At 36.1% G+C, this 20,947-nt stretch overlaps 1 protein-coding gene and 1 long non-coding RNA gene across 5 annotated transcripts in view; one reads left to right on the plus strand and one right to left on the minus strand.

Moving 5' to 3' along the window:
• LOC108636334 overlaps positions 1 to 5,850 on the minus strand; it is a 94,724-nt gene extending 88,874 nt beyond the window's left edge. The window contains exon 1 of the long non-coding RNA XR_001918259.1: positions 5,775 to 5,850. This is a non-coding gene — a long non-coding RNA (uncharacterized LOC108636334). The remainder of the gene's footprint in view (positions 1 to 5,774) is intronic.
• NUDT12 (nudix hydrolase 12) lies at positions 5,932 to 20,385 on the plus strand. Of its 4 annotated transcripts, XM_018049993.1 has the most exons (8): positions 5,943 to 6,049; positions 6,503 to 6,653; positions 8,667 to 8,878; positions 9,421 to 10,010; positions 13,086 to 13,253; positions 14,922 to 15,035; positions 17,173 to 17,372; positions 18,320 to 20,385. In XM_018049993.1, exons 3-8 carry the CDS (start codon positions 8,673 to 8,675, stop codon positions 18,428 to 18,430), a joined length of 1,389 nt encoding a protein of 462 aa, XP_017905482.1. In that variant the 5' UTR covers positions 5,943 to 6,049; positions 6,503 to 6,653; positions 8,667 to 8,672; the 3' UTR covers positions 18,431 to 20,385. The 4 variants fall into 4 exon arrangements, with proteins under 4 accessions (XP_005683532.1, XP_017905481.1, XP_017905480.1 ...); XM_005683475.3 differs by lacking the exon at positions 6,503 to 6,653 and having other exon boundaries at positions 5,932 to 6,143; XM_018049992.1 differs by lacking the exon at positions 6,503 to 6,653 and having other exon boundaries at positions 5,932 to 6,049.

Raw genomic sequence — 20,947 nt, forward strand, 5'->3', positions numbered from 1 at the left:
CCTGGAATGTGAAGTCAAGTGGGCCTTGGAAAGCACCACTATCAACAAAGCTAGTAGAGGTGATGGAATTCCTATTGAGCTATTTCAAATCCTGAAAGATGATGCTGTGAAAGTGCTGCACTCAATATGCCAGCAAATTTGCAAAACTCAGCAGTGGCCACAGGACTGGAAAAGGTCAGTTTTCATTCCAATCCCCAAAAAAGCAATGCCATGAGGTCTTAGATGTCTGGTAATAGTGAGGGATAAACAATTTTGGAAAGTAATACAATGAATGAACAGAGAGAAAAGAGTGATTTTAAATTTGAACACCAAATTATGTGACTCAAAGGCTATCAATCCAAATTTCATGCGTGGATATGCAATAACACTGACCCTAACATATACAACAAAAAATAATGTGATCCAGAATGAGTGGTAATAGTGATTTATTTATTTAATGATAGTTTATGATCCTCTCAAGTTATACAAAGAAAGCTAACCACTATATGATAGAGGTTAAGAATTCAAAAAAGAAAAATCTTGTCTTAGTTTAGTTTTTCCCAGAAGTAAATTCTGAGACAAAGATTCACCAATTCATGAAACTGGTTATAAGGGAGGAAACAACTGTAAGAGAGGGAGAAAGTGAGACAAGGAAGGGAAAGTAGGTAATAAAGAACTGGTCATTAATCAAGTGTCCACTATAGATTAAAAGAGCCTAATACTACTGGAGGAATCTGGTAGCAAGTCTAGAACAGGGTAGTGAAAGAGTAAGAAAAGCTGAGAAATTTATACACTCACTCATGTCAGTAATTGGCTAAGGGTGTTCCCAGGCAATATTAATTAACTGGTATTGCTGATCTACTGAGTAGGAAGACAAGTGGTGACAAGAAAAAAAGCCCTCAGGCAAAATATATATATATATATATATATATATATATATATATATATATATATATATACACAGTTGCTGGCAACTAGAAGAAGGGCTAGCAAATGCTGAAGTGGCAAGGAGAAAGGAATGTTGATGGTGAACTGATAAAAATATGCTCAAGAATGATTTTTTAAAAACCAAGAGAAGAGGAACTTGAGCCAGGCTTTGAGAAATGGGTTGGATTTAGTTAAGGGAAAACATTTAAGTTAGGAAAAGTGGCATGAACAAAAATACTGAGGTAAGAAAGAGTAAGAGGTATCAAGGTCAGTTATAAGTCAGTTTGGCAGGCTCAGAGACAGTTTATACAGAATATTCTCGGGAAAATACAGCTAAATATACAACCTGGGACCATGTTAAGGAAGGTATCTAATGCTAGGCTAAAGAATTTCAACTTTTTATCTGAGGTATCAAGGAACCTTTAAGTTTCTAAATGAGAAAGTAATAAAAATGAAAACATTATGTCATTAAAATCTGTGTTGGCACCATTATTGCCCCTGTAATATAAATGCCTATTGGATAGGATCTATAACCTTCCCTAAAAAAGCATTACATGCAGAGAAGTGTTCAGTACCACATTAGCAACAAGCACCCAAGTACAAAGGCTGTGTTATCTAAATACAAGTTTTTACTAAAAGGAACCAATGCACCTAGGAGAAAGGGCTGATTCCAGGTCTGCACAGAGTATCTACAAGAATAGTCTAAAACATTTTGTTATGCCAGAAAGAAAGTAAACTATTAAGCACTATAGTTGCCTGGTCAAAAGAACTCAGAACCCACTCAGTACCCACTGGACAAATAAGAAAGAATTTGAGCATAAAAATAATAAACATTTTAGAAATGTATGAAAAATGTTAACATCCATGAGTTCATCTGGTGGTGGTTTGGCTTCTAAGTCATGTCCGACCACTTAAAATACTTTAAACTGCAGCCCACCAGGCTCCTCTGTCCATGGGATTCTCCAAGAAAGAACACTGGAGCAGGTTGTCATTTCCTTCTCCATCATAAGTTCATAAATATACTTAAAAACTAGAAAATGACATAGGAATTAACACATTCTGAAAACAAGGAAATACAGGAGAAAATCACCATTTACCTTACTCTTCCTATAAAAAATCTGTACAAATATTTAATGATGTAAAGTTTATTATTATTATTATAAAAGAATTTCTGTTAGTAAATGAAGAATTAATGATCAAATAAGAATATTACCATTTTGTAACTCAACAAAGGTCCATCTAGTCAAGGCTATGGTTTTTCCAGTAGTCACATACGGATGTGAGAGTTGGACTATAAAGAAAGCTGAGGGTCGAAGAATTGATGCTTTGAACTATGGTTGGAGAAGACTCTTGAGAGTCCCTTAGACTGCAAGGAGATCCTACCAGTCCATCCTAAAGGAGATCAGTCCTGGGTGTTCATGGGAAGGACTGATGTTGAAGCTGAAACTCAATACTTTGGCCACCTGATGCAAAGAGTTGACTCATTCGAAAAGACCCTGATGCTGGGAAAGATTGAGGGCAGGAGGAGAAGGGGACGACAGAGGATGAGATGGTTGGATGGCATCACTGACCCAATGGACATGAGTTTGGGTGAACTCTGGGAGTTGGTGATGGACAGGGAGGCCTGGCCTGCTGTGGTTCATGGGGTCGCAATGAGTCGGACACGACTGAGCGACTGAAGTGAACTGAATGAAATGAACATATGCTTTCGGACTGTGATGGTGGAAAAGACTCTTGAGAGTCCTTGGACAGCAAGGAGATCAAACCTAATCAATCCTAAAGGAAATCAACCCTGAATATTCATTGGAAGGACTGATGCTAAAGCTCCAATATTTTGGCCACCTGCTGCAAAGAGCCGACTCATTAGAAAATACCCTGAAACTGGGAAAGATTGAGGGCAAGAGGAGAAGGAGTGATAGAGGATGAGATGGTTGAATGGCATGACTGATTCAAAGGAGGTAAGTTCAAACAAACTGCAGGAGATAGTGAAAGACAGGGAAGCCTGGTGTGCTACAGTTCATGGGGTCTGGACACAACTTAGTGACTGAACAACAACAATAATGAAATAATGGACATAGACAGCAATCATCAGCAGTTGCTAAAACTCTTAGCTGAAGAGGTGACAAGAAAATTTATGTTGTTTATTGTAAACTTTATCAAGTTGACAACATCTGAACCCAAAAACCAAATCATAACATGACAGAAAGATAACCAGATAGTGAATGCTTCTTAAAGCTATGCAATAGGAAATAAACAATAACACCTATGAAGTCTTTTCCAGAGAAAAAACAAAAATCCTGCAATCTGAATAACCCTGTAGATTTAACTATCAGTTTACAAAAAAAAAAAAAAAAAAAGAGAGAGAGAGGACATCATATGTATACATACAATTTGCAAAATTCAGAATCTGTGAAATTCTACAGAATCATTATTTTTTAACAAATAGTCGACAATGAAAAAATCAAAGGGGAACCTAATGTGGAGACTGTTTGGGTCTTGATTTCAGCAAATCAATTGTAAAATATAGAATAAAATTTAAGACAATTAAATTTGACATTGAGTGTCTCCTTTATGATATTCTGTTCAGTTCAGTTGCTCAGTCATGTCCGGCTCTTTGCGACCCCATGAATCACAGCACACCAGGCCTCTCTGTCCATCTCCAACTCCCGGAGTCCATCCAAACCCATGTCCATCGAGTAGGTGATGCCATCCAGCCATCTCATCCTCTGTCGTCCTCTTCTCTTCTGCCCTCAATCCTTCCCAGTATCAGAGTCTTTTCCAATGAGTCAACTCTTCACATGAGGTGGCCAAAGTATTGGAGTTTCAGCTTTAGCATCAGTCCTTCCCATGAACACCCAGGACTGATCTCCTTTAGGATGGACTGGTTGGATCTCCTTGCAGTCCAAGGGACTCTCAAGAGTCTTCTCCAAAACCACAGCTCAAAAGCATCAATTCTTCAGTGCTCAGCTTTCTTCACAGTCCAACTGTCACATCCATACATGACCACTGGAAAAACAATAGCCTTGACGAGACAGACCTTTGTTGGCAAAGTAATGTCTCTGCTTTTCAATATGCTATCCAGGTTGGTCATAACTTTCCTTCCAAGGAGTAAGCGTCTTTCAATTTCACGGCTGCAATCACCATCTGCAGTGATTCTGGAGCCCAGAAAAATAAAGTCTGACACTGTCTCCACTGTTTCCCCATCTATTTCCCATGAAGTGATGGGACCAGATGCCATGATCTTAGTTTTCTGAATGTTGAGCTTTAAGCCAACTTTTTCACTCTCCTCTTTCACTTTCATCAAGAGGCTTTTTTTAGTTCCTCTGCTGCTGCTGCTAAGTCACTTCAGCCGTATCCGACTCTGTGCAACCCCACAGACGGCAGCGCACCAGGCTCCCCCATCCCTGGGATTCTCCAGGCAAGAACACTGGAGTGGGTTGCCATTTCCTTCTCCAGTGCACAAAAGTGAAAAATGAAAGTGAAATCGCTCAGTTGTGTCCAACTCTTAGCTACCCCATGGACTGCAGCCCACCAGGCTCCTCTGTCCATGGGATTTTCCAGGCAAGAGTACTGTTAACATTTTAGTACTAATCATTTTGCAATAATGTTCTTTTTAAAAGCCGTTTTATAATTTAGATATATTCATAATTCCAGAAAGCTTAACCTTAAATGCTTATCAATAAAATAATATGATTTCTGGAATTCATTTTAAAAGAATCCAAAGGACTGGAAGGAAGACTATGTATTCATTACCAGGGGATCTTCTTTACCCAAACATCGAACCCTGGTCTCTTGGCACTGCAGGCAGAGTCTTTAAGGTCTGAGCCACCAGGGAAGCCCCAAGAATACTGTTGTGGGTAGGTATTCCCTTCTCCATGGGATCTTTCTGACCCCAGGAACCCAACTGGTGTCTCCTGTGATGCAGGCAGATTCTTCACCATCTGCGCCACCAGGGAAGCACTTATTTACACTAGTTGATTAATATAGGTGCATTTGTTAACTTACTTAAGATATGTATGAATACAGAGCTTTGGTATTCCAAGTGAGTTGACTAAATTTAGTATTTCTGATATCCTGCCTCCTCATTAAAATCATTAAAGACTGATAACTGCTCAGAGAAAGAAACATAGAACAAAGTTAGAAGAAAAAAAAAAAGTAGTTATGAAAGTACAATGTGGGTGGGCACGCAAAAACTTCACTGAGTAAAGCAACTTCCAATGCCTACAATCGGGGCAGGAAGCAAGGGTCTACCTCGAGACTCCTTATCTGTTACGGAATGCCAAATGGGCAATTTAGTAAAGAAAAAAAACACCTAATCTGGGAATTGGAAGGCTAACAATGCCGAGCTTTGTAAATCACAAATCACTTGACCTGAGTAGGTTTTGCAGCATGACAACACAGCAAATTAAATAATAACAGCAACAATAATAATTGTGTTGCGTGTACTAGCTGCAGACCTCGCACTTGTCCTAAGGTCTTTGCATACCTTATCCTCAATTTCATAGCAACCCAAGGAGGCGGTGTAGGCGACTGACGTAAACTTTTTAGAGGGGTACTGAATGAGGTAGGCATCAATACATGGGACCGTTTCTCAAAAGAGGAGACTGAGAGTCGGAGGCCAACAACTCGTTTAAGGTTCTACACTGGAACGACTTGGTCCAGCCAATATTCCAAGTTTGTTTAAACACGAAAGAATGCTTTGAACACTCCAACGCACTGAACTATACATACATGAAAGAAGCTTGTGGGGGCTGGGTGTGAAATTCTGAAGAACTCAAAACTTGCCACAGACCTACAGGTTTTCGTCGCTTTAGACACCTCGGTCCCACGGGGGAAAACAAAACAAAACAAAACAGACCTTCACTCACCGCTAGGAAGCCTGTCCTCACCGCTGGACTTCAAGCCCTGGCTTCCCAACGCCTCCACTTTCTCTCATCGTCGGTGTGTGACCTTCGAACTACATCTCCCATAAAGCCGTGCGCGGACACCTGCCCTTCACCGGAAGTTCGCGAGGCTCCATCCGGCCCGGAGTGTGGGGTTTCCCCGGCTCTTGGACTGCAAACCCCGGTGTCCTTACTGTGGTCACCTGTGGGTTAGTAGCAGAAGCGACGAGTTGGCGGGCCCAGGGCCCCTTCTGGAGCTGGTAACCAGTTCTCTGTGCTCTTTCCGTCTCCGCGCTGACGGGCCCTGCGCTGTTGGGTGGTGTGGCGCAGCCTCGCGCTAGGGCGCGGACGCAGGTGTGGACTTAAGAGCCTAGGCTTCCGGGAGGGGGCTGGGCGCGCAGCCGACCCAGCACAGTCTGTGAGGTGGGGATTCGCTATGGGTTCACTTCACTATGTTTAAACAATTCTCACAGTCCTGGCACGGAAACAGACGTTCAAGGAACTTGGAGACGCTGGGGAGACCGTGCATGGGGCGGGGAGGAGGGCGTTTGGTAGGTGAGCTGGCCCTCGGGAATGCCCCAGAAATTCGGGTCGGTGACCGCAGTGACAAAGTTGTTTGTGAGGTCTGCCTTATCACTTGAGCCATGTGGCCTTGGACCAGTCAGGGGCCCTGGTCCACACACCCATAAAACTGGGTGTTGGTTTGGTTCAAGGTGTGAGACCCTTTAAAGTCAAGATACTTTAAAACCATCTCTGAGGATCGTCCATATTCTTGGAAACCAAGGGCAGCATTAGGGTAACTGAATCACCTCATCCTGCCTTCAAACACCCTGTCTTCAGAAGAACCCGAGGAGAAATGAAAAAGTAAATCGAACAGTAGAGCTGGACTTTAGACTGTGTGTGCTCTTCTGGAATGAGTAATGGTTCTGTTTCTAGATGGCCTTTCTGGCGAGAAAGCGTAAGGGGGGAAAGTATACATTTTCTACTCTTTTCTCCTGAAAATACCGTATGCATAAACATTGCACTGTGGGTAGTGAATGGTACTGTATTTTTGGAGGCCACTTTTGCAGTCAACCGGGAGTGAGTGGACTGTGGAGGAAGTGAGGACAGTGACCATGACTTAAATGTTGCCTATAGTAAACCAACCTGAAGAACCTGAATGATATGATTTTAAGGAAAAGGCAACTTCAAAGGGAAAGCCATACATGAGTCAGTATACAGCAAAATAAAAATAAAAATAAATCCTGAAATGCAAGATAAAATCCTGAAAAGTAGCTTCTGTTATTCATAATGTTTTTAATGCATTTAGAAATCTTAATATGAAGAGAATGGTGAAGTAAATTCTAGGGTAAATCAAAAGAAATGAATTGTTTTCTAATCCAGAAGTCACCCCTCCTAATTTATGTACAGAATTTCAGTATTTTGTCTCTATTCCTGTGAATAGTTTTAGCCTATTTATAGGTAGCAGAAAGATAATAAACAGGTAAGGTGAACAGACACAAAATAAGAAAGTTAATCTCCAGCCCATTTTTTTTCTTTAAATATTGTCATGCTGCTACTGATAGACAATTGATAAACAAAATTGCAGCCGGAACTTTAAAGACAACTGCTGTCAAAAATTATGGATTATATAACCTTTCTTTATAGCCTCAGTAGGTTATTCTCAGAAGGTAGAAACCTAGTTACAATCCCAAATCTTTTCTTAGTAGAATTTCACAGAAAAAAAAAAAAAAATCATGCCTTAAAAAAAAGTACTTTGAGGAGTTTATAGACAACTGAAATATGAACCATTTCCCCCAAAATTGTGCCCTACCACAATTCAGTGGTAGTTGTGCCCAACACATTCAGCCCACAATTAGGAAGCATTTATTAGAGGATATGGAACAATTAGTTTCAATACTTGGGTCAGGAAGATTCCCCTGGAGAAGGGCATGGCAACCCACGCCATTGTTCTTGCCTGGACAATCCCGTAGACAGAGGAGCCTGGTGGGTGGCAGACCATGGGGTCCAACAGAGTCGGGCACAACTCAAGCAACTTGGCATGCACCCATGCACAAGCACATAGAACAGTTCTTTCTTACTGAAGTAACAGGGTGACAAAGCAGACAAAGTTAATGATTTTAAAAGCTTCTGTGATTCAAGGGTAGACAAAATGACCAATAGAACAAATAATAGATCCAAAAATATATGGTCATCTCATTTATGACAAGTCTAATACTGCAATATAATGGGACAAAGACAATAAATTTGAGAATGACCCAGACTCAAATAGATTTTATCTATTGGGATAAAAATGTATCATGACCCTTACCTCACACCATGAGCAAAAATCAGTCCCTGATGGATTAATCAATCCCTGTGAAAGGTAAAGCAATACATTTTTTCACATGAAACTTAGTTCCTTGAATAGGATCATAATTTCCCTGAGAGGACAGATCTATTTCTAGTATCATTTAGTCGAAGAGAATACTACTTGTCATCTGCTAAAAACGCCTGCTCTATTTCTATCTACCTTAACTCCCCTCATGCCCTGATCTGTATTGACATCCCTCTGGTTTGCCTCCAATACACGTTCCTGTTTGTCATATCTTTTACCTTATCCTCCCTCCCACTGATGTCACTCCCTTCAGCTCTGTTCCACCAAAGTTCTTTATACATTATTTTATACATCCTTCATATTGAATTACATTTAAAATTCTCAACTGATAACAGTTTTTAAGTGTATCCTGTGATGACACTGGACAGTTACCTTTTTAAGAGTAAATCGTTTTAGAAACCATAACTAGTGTTCTAATTATATCAACACTCTGATAATGTTCAATCACTGATACAAGAAAGCAATTGTAAATGAGTTTTTTCCTATTTTCCTGTTTTAAGGAAGAAATGTCTTCTGTAAAAAGAAGTCTGAATCAAGAAATAATATCCCAGTTTCACTATTCAGCTGCAGAAGGAGATATTGCCAAGTTAACAGCAATACTCAGTCATTCTCCATCTCTTCTCAATGAAACTTCTGAAAATGGCTGGACTGCTTTAATGTATGCTGCAAGGAATGGGCACCCAGATGTTGTCCAATTTCTACTTGAGAAAGGGTAAACATTTTAGGCTGTGCCACCTGAAGAGTGTCTGGTTTAATTTATGGATAATGTATTTTCTTTTCAATTTTTCATATAGCCATAATATTGGGCTTGTAAATAACTCATTGAACAGTCTTATTATATAATAGCATAATTTCTAATTTAAAACTTAACTTTTTTATTGGGGAATTAACTTTTCATACTTAATAGCCAAGCAGTTAATGAGTTAATCTAATTTTTTTCTGAAATAAAAAATGTAAATCTGCCTACTATGACTACTGAAAACTTCTTGTAAAAATTCAATATCTCCTTACAGCACATAAAATGTATGCTTTTTATTTTACAAATAATCTCCCAGAAATTTTAAACATCCACTGTTTCTAACTTTTAATCATTTATAATCGGTTTTTAACCTTTCCATGAATATATTATGTTCTAAAAGAAAATGAAATTATGTAATTATTAAATAGAGGGACTATCATGTATATCTAGAAATTTTTATTGTAATAAATACTGAAGAAAATGTTTGCTAGTTTATTTTTTGCTTCTATCCACAGGTGCGACAGATCCATTGTCAACAAATCAAGGCAGACTGCACTGGATATAGCTAAATTTTGGGGTTATAAGCATATAGCTAACTTATTAGCTAATGCTAAAGGTGGGAAGAAGCCTTGGTTCCTAACCAATGAAGTGGAAGAATGTGAAAATTATTTTAGCAAGACACTACTGGACCGGAAAAGTGAAAAAAGAAATAATTCTGACTGGCTGTTAGCAAAAGAAAGCCATCCAGCCACAGTTTATATCCTTTTCTCAGATTTAAATCCCTTGGTTACTCTAGGTGGCAATAAAGAAAGTTTTCAACAGCCAGAAGTCAGGCTTTGTCAGCTAAACTACACAGATATAAAGGATTATTTGGCTCAGCCTGAGAAGATCACCTTGATTTTCCTTGGAGTAGAACTTGAAATGAAAAAAGAGTTTTTTAATTATGCTGGGGAAGTCTCAAAAGAAGAAGAAGATGGGTTGGTTGCATGGTTTGCTTTAGGTATAGATACTGTTGCTGCTGAAGAATTTAAGCAAAGGCATGAAAATTGTTATTTTCTTCATCCACCAATGCCAGCTCTTCTGCAATTGAAAGAAAAAGAAGCTGGTAAGAAGTGAACACTTGTTTACTTGTATTGGTAATAATCTGATTTTGGGTACTGGACGAGAATTGCATGTATTTGCAATTTCTAGGAAGCACACTTTTTCTAGGAAGCAATGAAATCAGGCTGTCTTCAGTAGAAACTTCCTGATGTTCTTACCCTAGAGGACTTCTCTTCTGGGTGGTAACAGCAGTTTTAACCCTAATGCATACTGGTTTCATTTGATTGTTCAGTGAGTGATTATTGAGTGCCTGCTATGCTAAACATGCTGGCAAAGACCTTGACTATTTTGCTTTGTTTTCTGTTGCTTGTTATACCAGTTCACACGGGGTTGTATGTATCATGCTCAGAAATGAGGGATTTTATCCTAAATTCCATTTAAATGTTGTAATCTGGCCTGTGTTTAAAAAAAAAAAATCACTTTAGCTGCTTTGTAGCTCATGAACTACATGACGGGATTCATGAATCCCGTTAAGAGGAGGTTGAAGATTACAGTAGCCCAGGTAAGAGAATGCAGTGGCTTGGATTAGTGGAGCAGAGAGAAAGGGAAAGTTATGAGATATTATGGAGGTAGAACTGATAGGGCTTGAACAGTAGGTTGAGACTTACAAGTGAGAGAGAGATGATGGTAACATAGACTACAGCCTGAGTTGTTAAGATGATAATAGGAGAGATGGAGGAAAAGTGATACAGTCAAGGTATATTTTGGAGAGAAAATCAGCAGTACTTGTTAATGGAGTGGGTGTGGAGTATATAATAATGAAGTGAAAGATTAAAAGGACTGCTAAGTTTGAAACTTTAATCATTTGTTAGATACTAATAAGCTTTATTGATAAAATAATACAGTCATGGGTAGAGCAAGAGAAACAGGACAGACTTGAAACAAATAAATGAAGATTTTATCTTTGGGCATGTTAAGTTTTAGAGACAGGAAACAGAATCTGGAACAAAGAGGAAAGAACTAGAATACACCTGTATGAGAGTCATCAACGCAATGGTGGTGTTTAAATCCCAGGATACTTTGAGGTTGCATAAAAAGTTGACAGCAAGCAAGAAAGGGAACCTGAGAATCACCTGAATCCCCCTGAGTTCTAGAGGTCAGATAGGAGAGGAGCCATCAAAGATGATGTTGACAGTATGGCTACAAGTAAGAACAGGAGAATGTGCTCATAGAAACCAAGAGAGCAAAGTGTTTCTTGGAGTTACTAGTCAAATATATTGAATGCTGCAGAGAGTTTGAGTAAGATGAAGATAAAGAATTTTTTTAAGAGTCTTTGGTTTGGTAACATGAAGCTGTTGGTCATTTGACGAGAGGAGTGTCCATGGAATAGAAGGAGCAGAAGGTATACTACAGTAGACTGAAGAGTTAGTGGGAGGTGAGGAAGGGGTCACTTGTCAGTGTCCACTTTCCCTTAGGTAACCTGGCAGGCTCTTCCAGAGACCTCTTAGATACTCATCTCAAAATGGGGAGTGTTATCTTTTATTCTCTACATCTGTGGAAAAAACACTATGAGTTTAAAATTTCTTCTCTTTGAAGCTGTATACGTATACAGCTGTATATGTATACAGCTTCAAAGAGAGTCGCACAGAGTCAGACACGACTGAAGCAACTTAGCAGCAGCAGCAGCATGTAATTACAAGGTCTTAAAAAACAGTAAGGAAACTGAGGCTCTTTTACTCAGCTGCTGTGTAACCTTATATAGTTCCATAACCTTTGTGTGCCTCAGTTTCCTCCTGCCAAAATGAGGCTAATAATGGTACCTACATTATAGTGTTGCTCTAAACAGTAAATAAGATGATGTATGTGAAGATCTTTGCTGGATGCTTGACACACAGTAAGTACTCAATAAGTGTTAGCTTTTCTTATTGTAATGAGAGTAAAATAATGGAGGTACTTTGAGGTAAGTTACATATTACAGAGTAACAGAGCAGGCAGATATTTAATGTTGCCTATGTTCATTGAATGTCACTGTTCCATTTGTTTTAATTTATGGCTTATTCATTTTTCCCAGTTTAAAACATTATTGCTATTTATGGTTATTTTATTTCAAAATCTTTAGACAAATAGTCTATTTTAGGGGAGAGAAGTTTTGTCAGGCATTTGAAATGTAGCATTTCTACTCTTATTGCCCCAATTCTACTATTTTTGGTCAGGCCATATTAATTATTTTTTGAAGTATCAGGGTAGAGGTTGTAGACAGGGTGTACATAGTCTTAAGATTTATTCTATTGGCATTTTTGTCATAAACAAAGTTAATCACAAGAGTTGTAAACACAATATTTAAAAACCTGTTAATAAAGGTCTTAAATAATTGTCAAAAAAAATATTCTATGTAAATATTCAGTTATAAACAGAATATGTTCCACAGTGACACACACCAGTACTGTCTTAGGCACCAAGGAAAGTAGAGATGGATTCCTACAGTTTCCTAGTAATATTTCATTTATGGTCCAAATCTAACTTAGAAACTGTCTTTGTAGTGTATTTTTATGAAAGTTACTATTGTAAAGTCTTCCCTGGACTTCCCTGGTGGCTCAGACGGTAAAGAGTCTGCCTATGATGCGGGAGACCTGATTTCAGTCCCTGGGTCAGGAAGATCCCCTGGAGAAGGAAATGGCAACCCACTCCAGTATTGTTGCCTGGAAAATCCCATGGACGGAGGAGCCTGGTAGGCTACAGTCTATGGGATCACCAAGAGTTGGACACGACTGAGAAACTTCACTATTGTAAAGTCAGTATATACTAGAGTCATGTATATCCAAAATTTACAAATCACCTATGGTAAAAGCCTAAACTAATATAGTGTATATGGATGTTAGTACATCCATCTTATATGAGAGTTTTATTTCATTAGTCCAAATTAAAGGTGAATCTAATTTTCATTTGTCATCTGTAGAATTTAAATCTTTTAATTAAAAAGACATATACAGATAACAAAAATAGGAAAATAAAACCTTTGATCACACACCTACAATATAGTACATGTCTTTATTATGACTTAAGAATGTTCTTTCCTTATGTATTAATTTGTTTACCATTTGTCATTGAATTAAAGAAGCTTCTTTTGCTCCTGTCATAGGGGTTGTAGCTCAAGCAAGATCTGTTCTCGCCTGGCACAGTCGGTATAAGTTCTGCCCAACCTGTGGAAATGCAACTAAAATTGAAGAAGGCGGCTACAAAAGAGTATGCTTAAAAGAAGACTGTCCTAGTCTCCATGGTGTTCACAATACATCATACCCAAGAGTTGGTAAGCCTTTTCTTTTACAGTGAAACCTCGGCCATCTGGAAACCTTAGGGAATAAGACATTCTGGAAAGACAAGATTTTGAGTTGCTAAGAAGCTTTACCTTTATATTAAAAGCCTGTTTAATTTAACCATTAAGTGTATAAGTATTATAGTGAAAGAAAGTGAAAATGAAGTCACTCAGTTGTGTCCGACTCTGCGATCCCATGAGCATGGGATTCTCCAGGCAAGAATACTGGAGTGGGTTGCCATTTCCTTCTCCAGAGGATCTTCTGGACACAGGGATCGAACCCAGGTCTCCCACACTGCAGGCAGACTCTTTGCTGTCTGAGCCCCTGGTGGGCTATTAAAGTATTATTACTATTAAAGTATTTATTACTATATAGTATTAGGTAAAGTATTAAGTATTACTATACAGTATTACTATATACTATAAAGTATTAAGTATTACTATACAGTATTAAGTATTAAAGTATTACCTAATTTGATGACTTTTAAGTAAAGGACATTGTACATAACTGACGATTTCTGAACGTTGGGCTAATCAGCATGAATTTGATGCATTAAGGTACAGGATTTCAAAAGCCCACCATCTGGGTCCATTTAGTGAAGAGAGGGAAAAAAAAAAAAAACCACCCTCACAGTGCAGTACCTGCTTGTGGCATCACCAAAACAGCCTGGAGCTAGCTTCTCCATACTGCTGATGTCTGCCTCTACCTTCTCTCTCCCTATAGCTGCTTTGAATTGGCTGTGGACTTGGAAATCTGATAAACCAGCCCTTTAAAACTGTGCAAAAAGGGACAGACCTAGCCACACCTGAGGAGGTCTCCTGGGAGTAAAGCGCATGGCCTAGTGACAGGTGTTTGCTGTTTAGAGCATTTCATATTTGATTACCGATCCTCAGTCATAATCTAGTGAGGCGAACTCACTGAATTAGTGACCTCTCAAATCGTTCCAGAAGGCACTAATGCAGTGAATATTATTTAAATAAATTAATATTTTAATGGCTTAAACTTAACCATCAAGCCATATTAGCTTTTAAAAAACACTTTGTTAAGGACAAGAAAGGGGCGACAGAATGAGATGGTTGGATAGCATCACCAACTCGGTGGCCATGAGTTTGAACAAATTCTGAGAGATAGTGAAGGACAGGGAAGCCTGGCATGCTGCAGTCCATGGGGTCACAAAGAGTCAGACACAACTTAGTGACTGAACAACAAACAATAATAAGAATTGGGATGGAAGGAAACATTTACTATGGTAAAATTTGAATTTTCTCCATACTATGTATTAGTTATTTAAACTTCTTTCTAATTAGAAAAATAAGCCTAGCATACTATAAGTATACAGTACTTACAATAAATCAACATTTATTGTGTACTTACAGTATGCTAGGCTTATTATTTTAATTTTTTTTATTTTTATCTTATGCTTTTATTTATGCTATTGAGATGAGAAAGAAGACAAAAATGGCCTTTCTTTAGCTTCCTGACAGTATTCTATGCAATTTCCCTGAAATACTCTGTCTTTAGGCAGATAGAAACAACCTCTTGTAACTAGAAGAGTCTTGTTCTTACAGGAGGTACACATTTGTATTATCCTATTAGTGACTTTACACAGTGAGTCTAAATTGTTTTTTCCTATCATTCATACATCTGATTTTTTTAAACAGATCCGGTGGTAATCATGCAAGTTATTCATCCCGATGGGACCAAATGTCTTTTAGGCAGGCAGAAGAGATTTCCTCCAGGCATGTTTACTTGCCTCGCTGGATTTATTGAACCTGGTGCGCCTTTTCTGTATAATTTTTATAGTAATTGCCATTTAACGTATGATTTCTAAATAAAAATTTTGGACAGCATTTGAAAGTAATCTCTGATGAACTATCATGTTATAAAACTGGGGTATTTTAAAATATTTTCTGTGTTTTAAATAATATAATTTTTGTTGTCACTAGAGGAATAATTTCATCTGTTTTAAAAATTCTTTGCTTTTTCATATATTGGTCTTACCCAAGGCATCACTTCCTTCTGTACTAGACTCAGTTGTCACCTTTTCAGAGAGACTTTCCCAGATAGCACCCAGTAAATTAGTTAACCCCATATCCTACATTCACAGTCCCTGTTATCCAGTCTGGCTTTTCCCTAGAGCACTCATCAGCACCTAACAGGGTATATATGTAAGTACATATTTACTTATCTACCTTTCTTTTTATTTAGTTATTCTTTGCTAGTACAAGAAAGTAAGTTCCATAAAGGCAAGGACTTTGTTTTATTTATTGCTCTATCCCAAACCCTTGGAGCATATCCCTCCTATGTTGTAGAAGTTCAATAAATATTCAATAAATATTTGTGGAATAAATGAATAAATCTAATTAGCACATGTTTAATCTCAATTTCCAGTATCAATCTACACTGATAGATAATAATAGTACCAAACATATGAACGTTTCCAAAGGCTTTCTGTATATTAAATCATATCATCCTCATACAACTTTACATAGTAGATACTATTTCACCATAGTGGCTGAATAACTTGCCCAAGAACAAAGAGCTAGTGAGTGATAGGACAGGCATTCAGACCTGGGCAGTGTGGCTCTAGGTCCATGCTCCTAATTACTATGCTTGCTCTAGTAGCTCTAGGTCACTTTTTTAACTGTTATGTAGCCTCCCATTTATGGGAGTTCATTTATCCATTCACAGTTCATTTATCCATTCTGCTATAAGCTTTTACCATTAACAGCAACACTGCAGTGAATCCTTGTGTACATTTGGCCTTCATAGGGGGTATATCCGAGAGTAGGGCTGCTAGCTCATAGACCATGAGCATCTTAATCATTTCCACATATTGCCAAGTTATTTTCTGAAATATCCCTGCCAATTTACACTGCCTCTGGAAGTACAGAAAATGTCTGTTAGTCCTCATCTTTACAGAGTTAGGAATATCAGGATTTTTATTTGCTGTTCTGATGGATATGAAGTGGTATGTCATTGTAGTTTTAACTTTTATTTCCCTGCTGATGAAGCATCTTTTTCAGATGTGTGTTAGGCATGCAGTTTCTTTCCCCTTGAATTTTATATTTTATAGTCTTTGTTTTTGTTTTGGTTGTTTAATCTTTTTTTCTTATTGATTTTAGGGGTTTTTTAATATGTACTGCATGCTAATATTTATTTAGGTTTGGTCTTGCAGATATGCTAGTGTAAGAGTTATCTTTTCAATATTTTTTATAAATATAAATTAATTTTATATAGGAAATTTACTAATCTATTTGAAATAGAAAGCTATATTTAAATCACAGAATATTTCTAAACTTTCAGATAACCTTAACTTACAAATTATTCCATTTATTCTAATTCTCAATTTCAATAAATCAGAAATATAAATTAATTTATAGGCATCACTTTATTTTACCATAGCTGGGTCAGTAATTATCTAGAGAATAATTATTTGGAAAGAGAAAATGAGTTTCATTTTATGCTGTTTTTAAACTTTTAGTGTTATTTGGTTTTTAACTCTTTGGAAAAGTGTTATCTGTAATAGTTGTTTGACAACATAAGAAAAATGTTTCAAGATTTTAGTGAGGAAAAGGTTAGCCACATAAACAAGATAATACATAAAATGTTTGCATAGTGTTTAGCCAATAGTAAGTAGGTACTGGATATTTGTAGCTGTTACAATTTTTTAAATGTAACAAATTTAGGCCTTTAAGAAATGAAAAGTTTCCTGGCATTTTGATTCTGTATGTAGTCATATATTTTAAAAAATAATGTTTCTTGAATTCCAATCTACTTTTAGGCTTCTGCTTTCTGATTCTATGAACTGGGTTTCTGTCCAAAGTGATTTTCAAAGGTTTGAACCATTTGGAGCACAAAACGTCCAGGGCATGTTCATCAGCTACTTGTTCTTTTGCCCCGTTTGATTAGGGGAGACAATAGAAGATGCTGTTCGGAGAGAAGTAGAAGAGGAAAGTGGAGTCAAAGTTGGCCATGTTCAGTATGTCTCTTGTCAACCGTGGCCAATGCCCTCCTCCTTAATGATTGGTTGCTTAGCTGTGGCAGTGTCTACAGAAATTAAAGTTGACAAGAATGAAATAGAGGATGCCCGCTGGTTCACTAGAGAACAGGTAAAGTTCAATTTAATTTCCTTCTCCTATTGATTGTTCTCTGACTGTATTGGTTTGGGCATGTAGCAAGGATACATGTTTTCAACAAGTGGAATGAATGGCTATGGCCCCCTCATCATTCATGGATTACAACATAATTGATGTGCTCTGTGTTACTCCTGCTGTGACATACTTCTAGTAATGATAAGTCTGTGCCATTTTCTTATTTCAGATGCTGTTCCCTGAGATTAGTGATCCTTTCAGTGGCCTTAAAATGCATGGTCATTATTTCAGATGAGAAGTAGGAATATTATTATTAGACATAGTTTATAGTATTGAAACAAATAACTCAAAAAAATCAATAAAACTGCATAAAAGTTTAGAAAAATTCTTGATCATTTTAAATGCACTTGACCAGACTGACGAAACTGTTTAACAAAGATACACTCAGAACTTCTTAAAACTCATCCTTAAGTAGTACAATGAAAGATAAATTACTTGTCTGTGTCTTGTATAGCTCAGTGTCTTTATATAGAAGACAGGGGTACACTACAGTAGTAATAACCTGAAATCCTTTATCACTTTGCCTTCACAAAATTAATTTTATTTTATGCTCTACCGCTAAAAGTAGAAATTAGATTTTTTTCAGAATTTGATAAAAGGAAATTTTTTCTAAAAGTTCATTTTCACTTTGAAAATATATGTGTAGCATACACTTTGTTCTTTCATGACCTTATTTTCATCAGGAAAAATGCCTTTCTGAAATAATTTTAAAATTGAATCACTAACTCAGTGAAGCAGCTAAAAACACTGTACTGAATTTTGCATGTTAAAAATGGTTGTTATTACTTTCTCCTTTTGTTATTCACTGTGAAAGTCATTACATTTTAAATTGTTTTAAAAATAGAAATAATATTTAAGTATGATAGTTTTGAAATCCTAATACGTTTTACTGTGGTGTATTTTAGGTTGTGGATGTTCTGACCAAAGGCAAGCAGCAGGCATTCTTTGTTCCACCGAGCCGAGCTATTGCACATCAGTTAATCAAACACTGGATTGGAATGAACCCCAATCTCTAAATCAAATAACTAAACTTTGACTATGTCTAATTGATTTCTAATCCTACTTATTCCTCAAGTGAGATTAGAAATGTTTAATGCTCTTTAGAATGTCAGCTTTTGTTAAATCTGAGTCAGCATTCTCTGAACTTTTTTGAGGGGGTTGTCCTCAACAGTTTTATCTCACAAAACTGTATCTCTAATAAGAGAAATCATGTTGTAAAGAAGTAGATTCTAAAATGTAAATAAACCTAAATTTCATTGCCTCTTATAAACATTCACCATTCACTAAAGTTCTTTTATGAAAAATGAGACAAAATATTTGTAATGAATTTTAAGCTTAATTTTTTAATATTTTCATTATTATGAAGGTCCTTTTGGTTGTCATTGGTTGATTTTTGCTCAATTTACCATTGTGATCCACTTTTTTCTCCTGGTTCTATTATTCTGTCAGTGACACTGTTATAGTGTTGCTGCTAATCTATTTTGATCAGTGGTAAGAATTTCCTATTTTAACAACTCTTATTAGTGATCAGTATACCACACCTTCAGGGAAGGAGAATTTAAGTGAGAGAATACCATTGTGTCTGGGATCCCCTTCTTAAACATAAAGTTAATTAGTATATCTATCTGTTAACTATACTCAAAGTTGTTTTTAAGACAAATTAGAAGTCTCTTTTTTCCCTAAAATTAAACATATTTGAAAGGAATTCTTTCCAAAGTCAGATATTAAATAAAATCTCAGATAGATTTACTTATTAAATAAAATGGCTTATGTCATTTTGTGATAAGGGAATGTATCTTCACTAGGAGAAAATTATGTAATAATTACTAATAATATTTATTAAACTCAAATACAGCATCTTGATTTTAGCCTTATTTCAATATTCTAAGAAGCATTTATACAATAACTATATTTTAGAACTGAATCAGTACAATTTTAGAGAAAGTAAATTGTAGTAGTTCACAATTTTGTAACATAGAACTGTTATATTTCACAAGGTTATTTTGAAATTGTTTCAAAGGGTCTTTTATAAATGTATAAATTTATATAATTTGGCTCTTTACTATTGTAGAACTGGAAGAGAACTTAAAAATAATATATGTATGTAGTTCACTGCCCTTTTTTTATAGATAAGGAAATCCTAAAAGGTGAACTTAATTAATTTATCCATTAAAAGTGAATTGATTAATTAATTGATGACAGTTACACAATTACTGGTTATAATTGTTAATACAATTATTGTTAATACAATTAATTATAATTATAATTAAGTAACTTAATTATTGATACAACAGTCTGTACTGTACAGTGCAGTATTCTCGCTCTAATAGGAAGTAAAAACTATTACTGAAAATAAATATGTAATAAAATAGAGAATGATAAGACTAAATTTATTTACCAAATACTGTTAATTAAAATTTTGGGCACTAAAGTTCATTTAAATAAGTTAACTTTTCTAAACAAAACTTCATTTTACTAATGAACAATGATTTTCTTAGTAATTGATGAAGATATTGATATTAGGACTTTAGACAAAATTCAAACTTATATAAGACATTTAGATACATAATAAGATTTGAACTACATAAGTATATAGAAAATGGTGTGCCTTGATTATTATAAAATATAATGACTCCAAGTTCCATTTTATCCCAAATGTACTTTTAATACTTATAGATTCTAAGATTACATCATAAAATTCTAGATCTTCATAATGTTAGGGTAGCCAAGTAAAATATAAAATATCAATAAAATTTATGTTTAGTTTTTGATATTTAATCCTATACTCAGGGAGAATCAATATCTAAGTAAATTATTGTTTTAATAATTATTCTTAAATTGCTAATCTCTGAGAGGTAGATAGTTACACATAAATAAAAGGACTAGCAAAGAAATATTAGAGACTCAAGTACCGTGATTGTGTCCTAATGAAAAGGAAGGTAACAATACATTAAAATATTTGTTTATTTTCTGTTTCGTGTCATGTGTGGTTTTTTAAAATATGTTTTGATACATGTTTTCTGAAAAATGGAAAAAGCCAAATTTTAGTCATCTTCCTCTGTTTAAAATTATTAGTGTAGAAACAAGAAATACAAAAGCCTTTTACAAAGTTGCCATATTTGGAAGGCTTAATTTTTATAATTTAAATGTTTTTAATCTTTTTAATCTTACAACTTGGGGTCACATATATTTGTATACATATGTAATATGTTATATATATATATATATATATATATATATATACACACACAGAAACTTAACATATACACATGTACACATCCAGTAAATTTTATCTTAAGATTTAAAGTTACATATCTAGTCTAATGTCTATTCTTATTACTTGTCTAATATTACCAGCCTTTGTATTTTTAATTTTTTATTTGATTGGAATAATGATTAAGTAACTGTTTCAAAAATAAGGTTAGGGATATGGATTAAGATAGAAGAGAATGAAGCAACAGAGGGTGAGACCATGAGATGGAAGGAGAAAGTATAAGTTTTAATAAGCCAAATAAATTCAATTAAAATCTTAT

Source organism: Capra hircus, chromosome 7, assembly GCF_001704415.2.
Source record: "Capra hircus breed San Clemente chromosome 7, ASM170441v1, whole genome shotgun sequence".
NCBI classification, from domain to species: Eukaryota; Metazoa; Chordata; class Mammalia; order Artiodactyla; family Bovidae; genus Capra; species Capra hircus.

What these genes read in the sequence shown, in the direction of transcription:
- NUDT12 (XM_005683475.3), top strand. Translation starts at nt 8,673, where the DNA reads ATGTCTTCTGTAAAAAGAAGTCTGAATCAAGAAATAATATCCCAGTTT. An exon ending in CAATTTCTACTTGAGAAAGG is followed by an intron (nt 8,879 to 9,420) that starts GTAAACATTTTA and finishes TTCTATCCACAG; the next exon opens with GTGCGACAGATCCATTGTCA. An exon ending in CGCTGGATTTATTGAACCTG is followed by an intron (nt 15,036 to 17,172) that starts GTGCGCCTTTTC and finishes CCGTTTGATTAG; the next exon opens with GGGAGACAATAGAAGATGCT.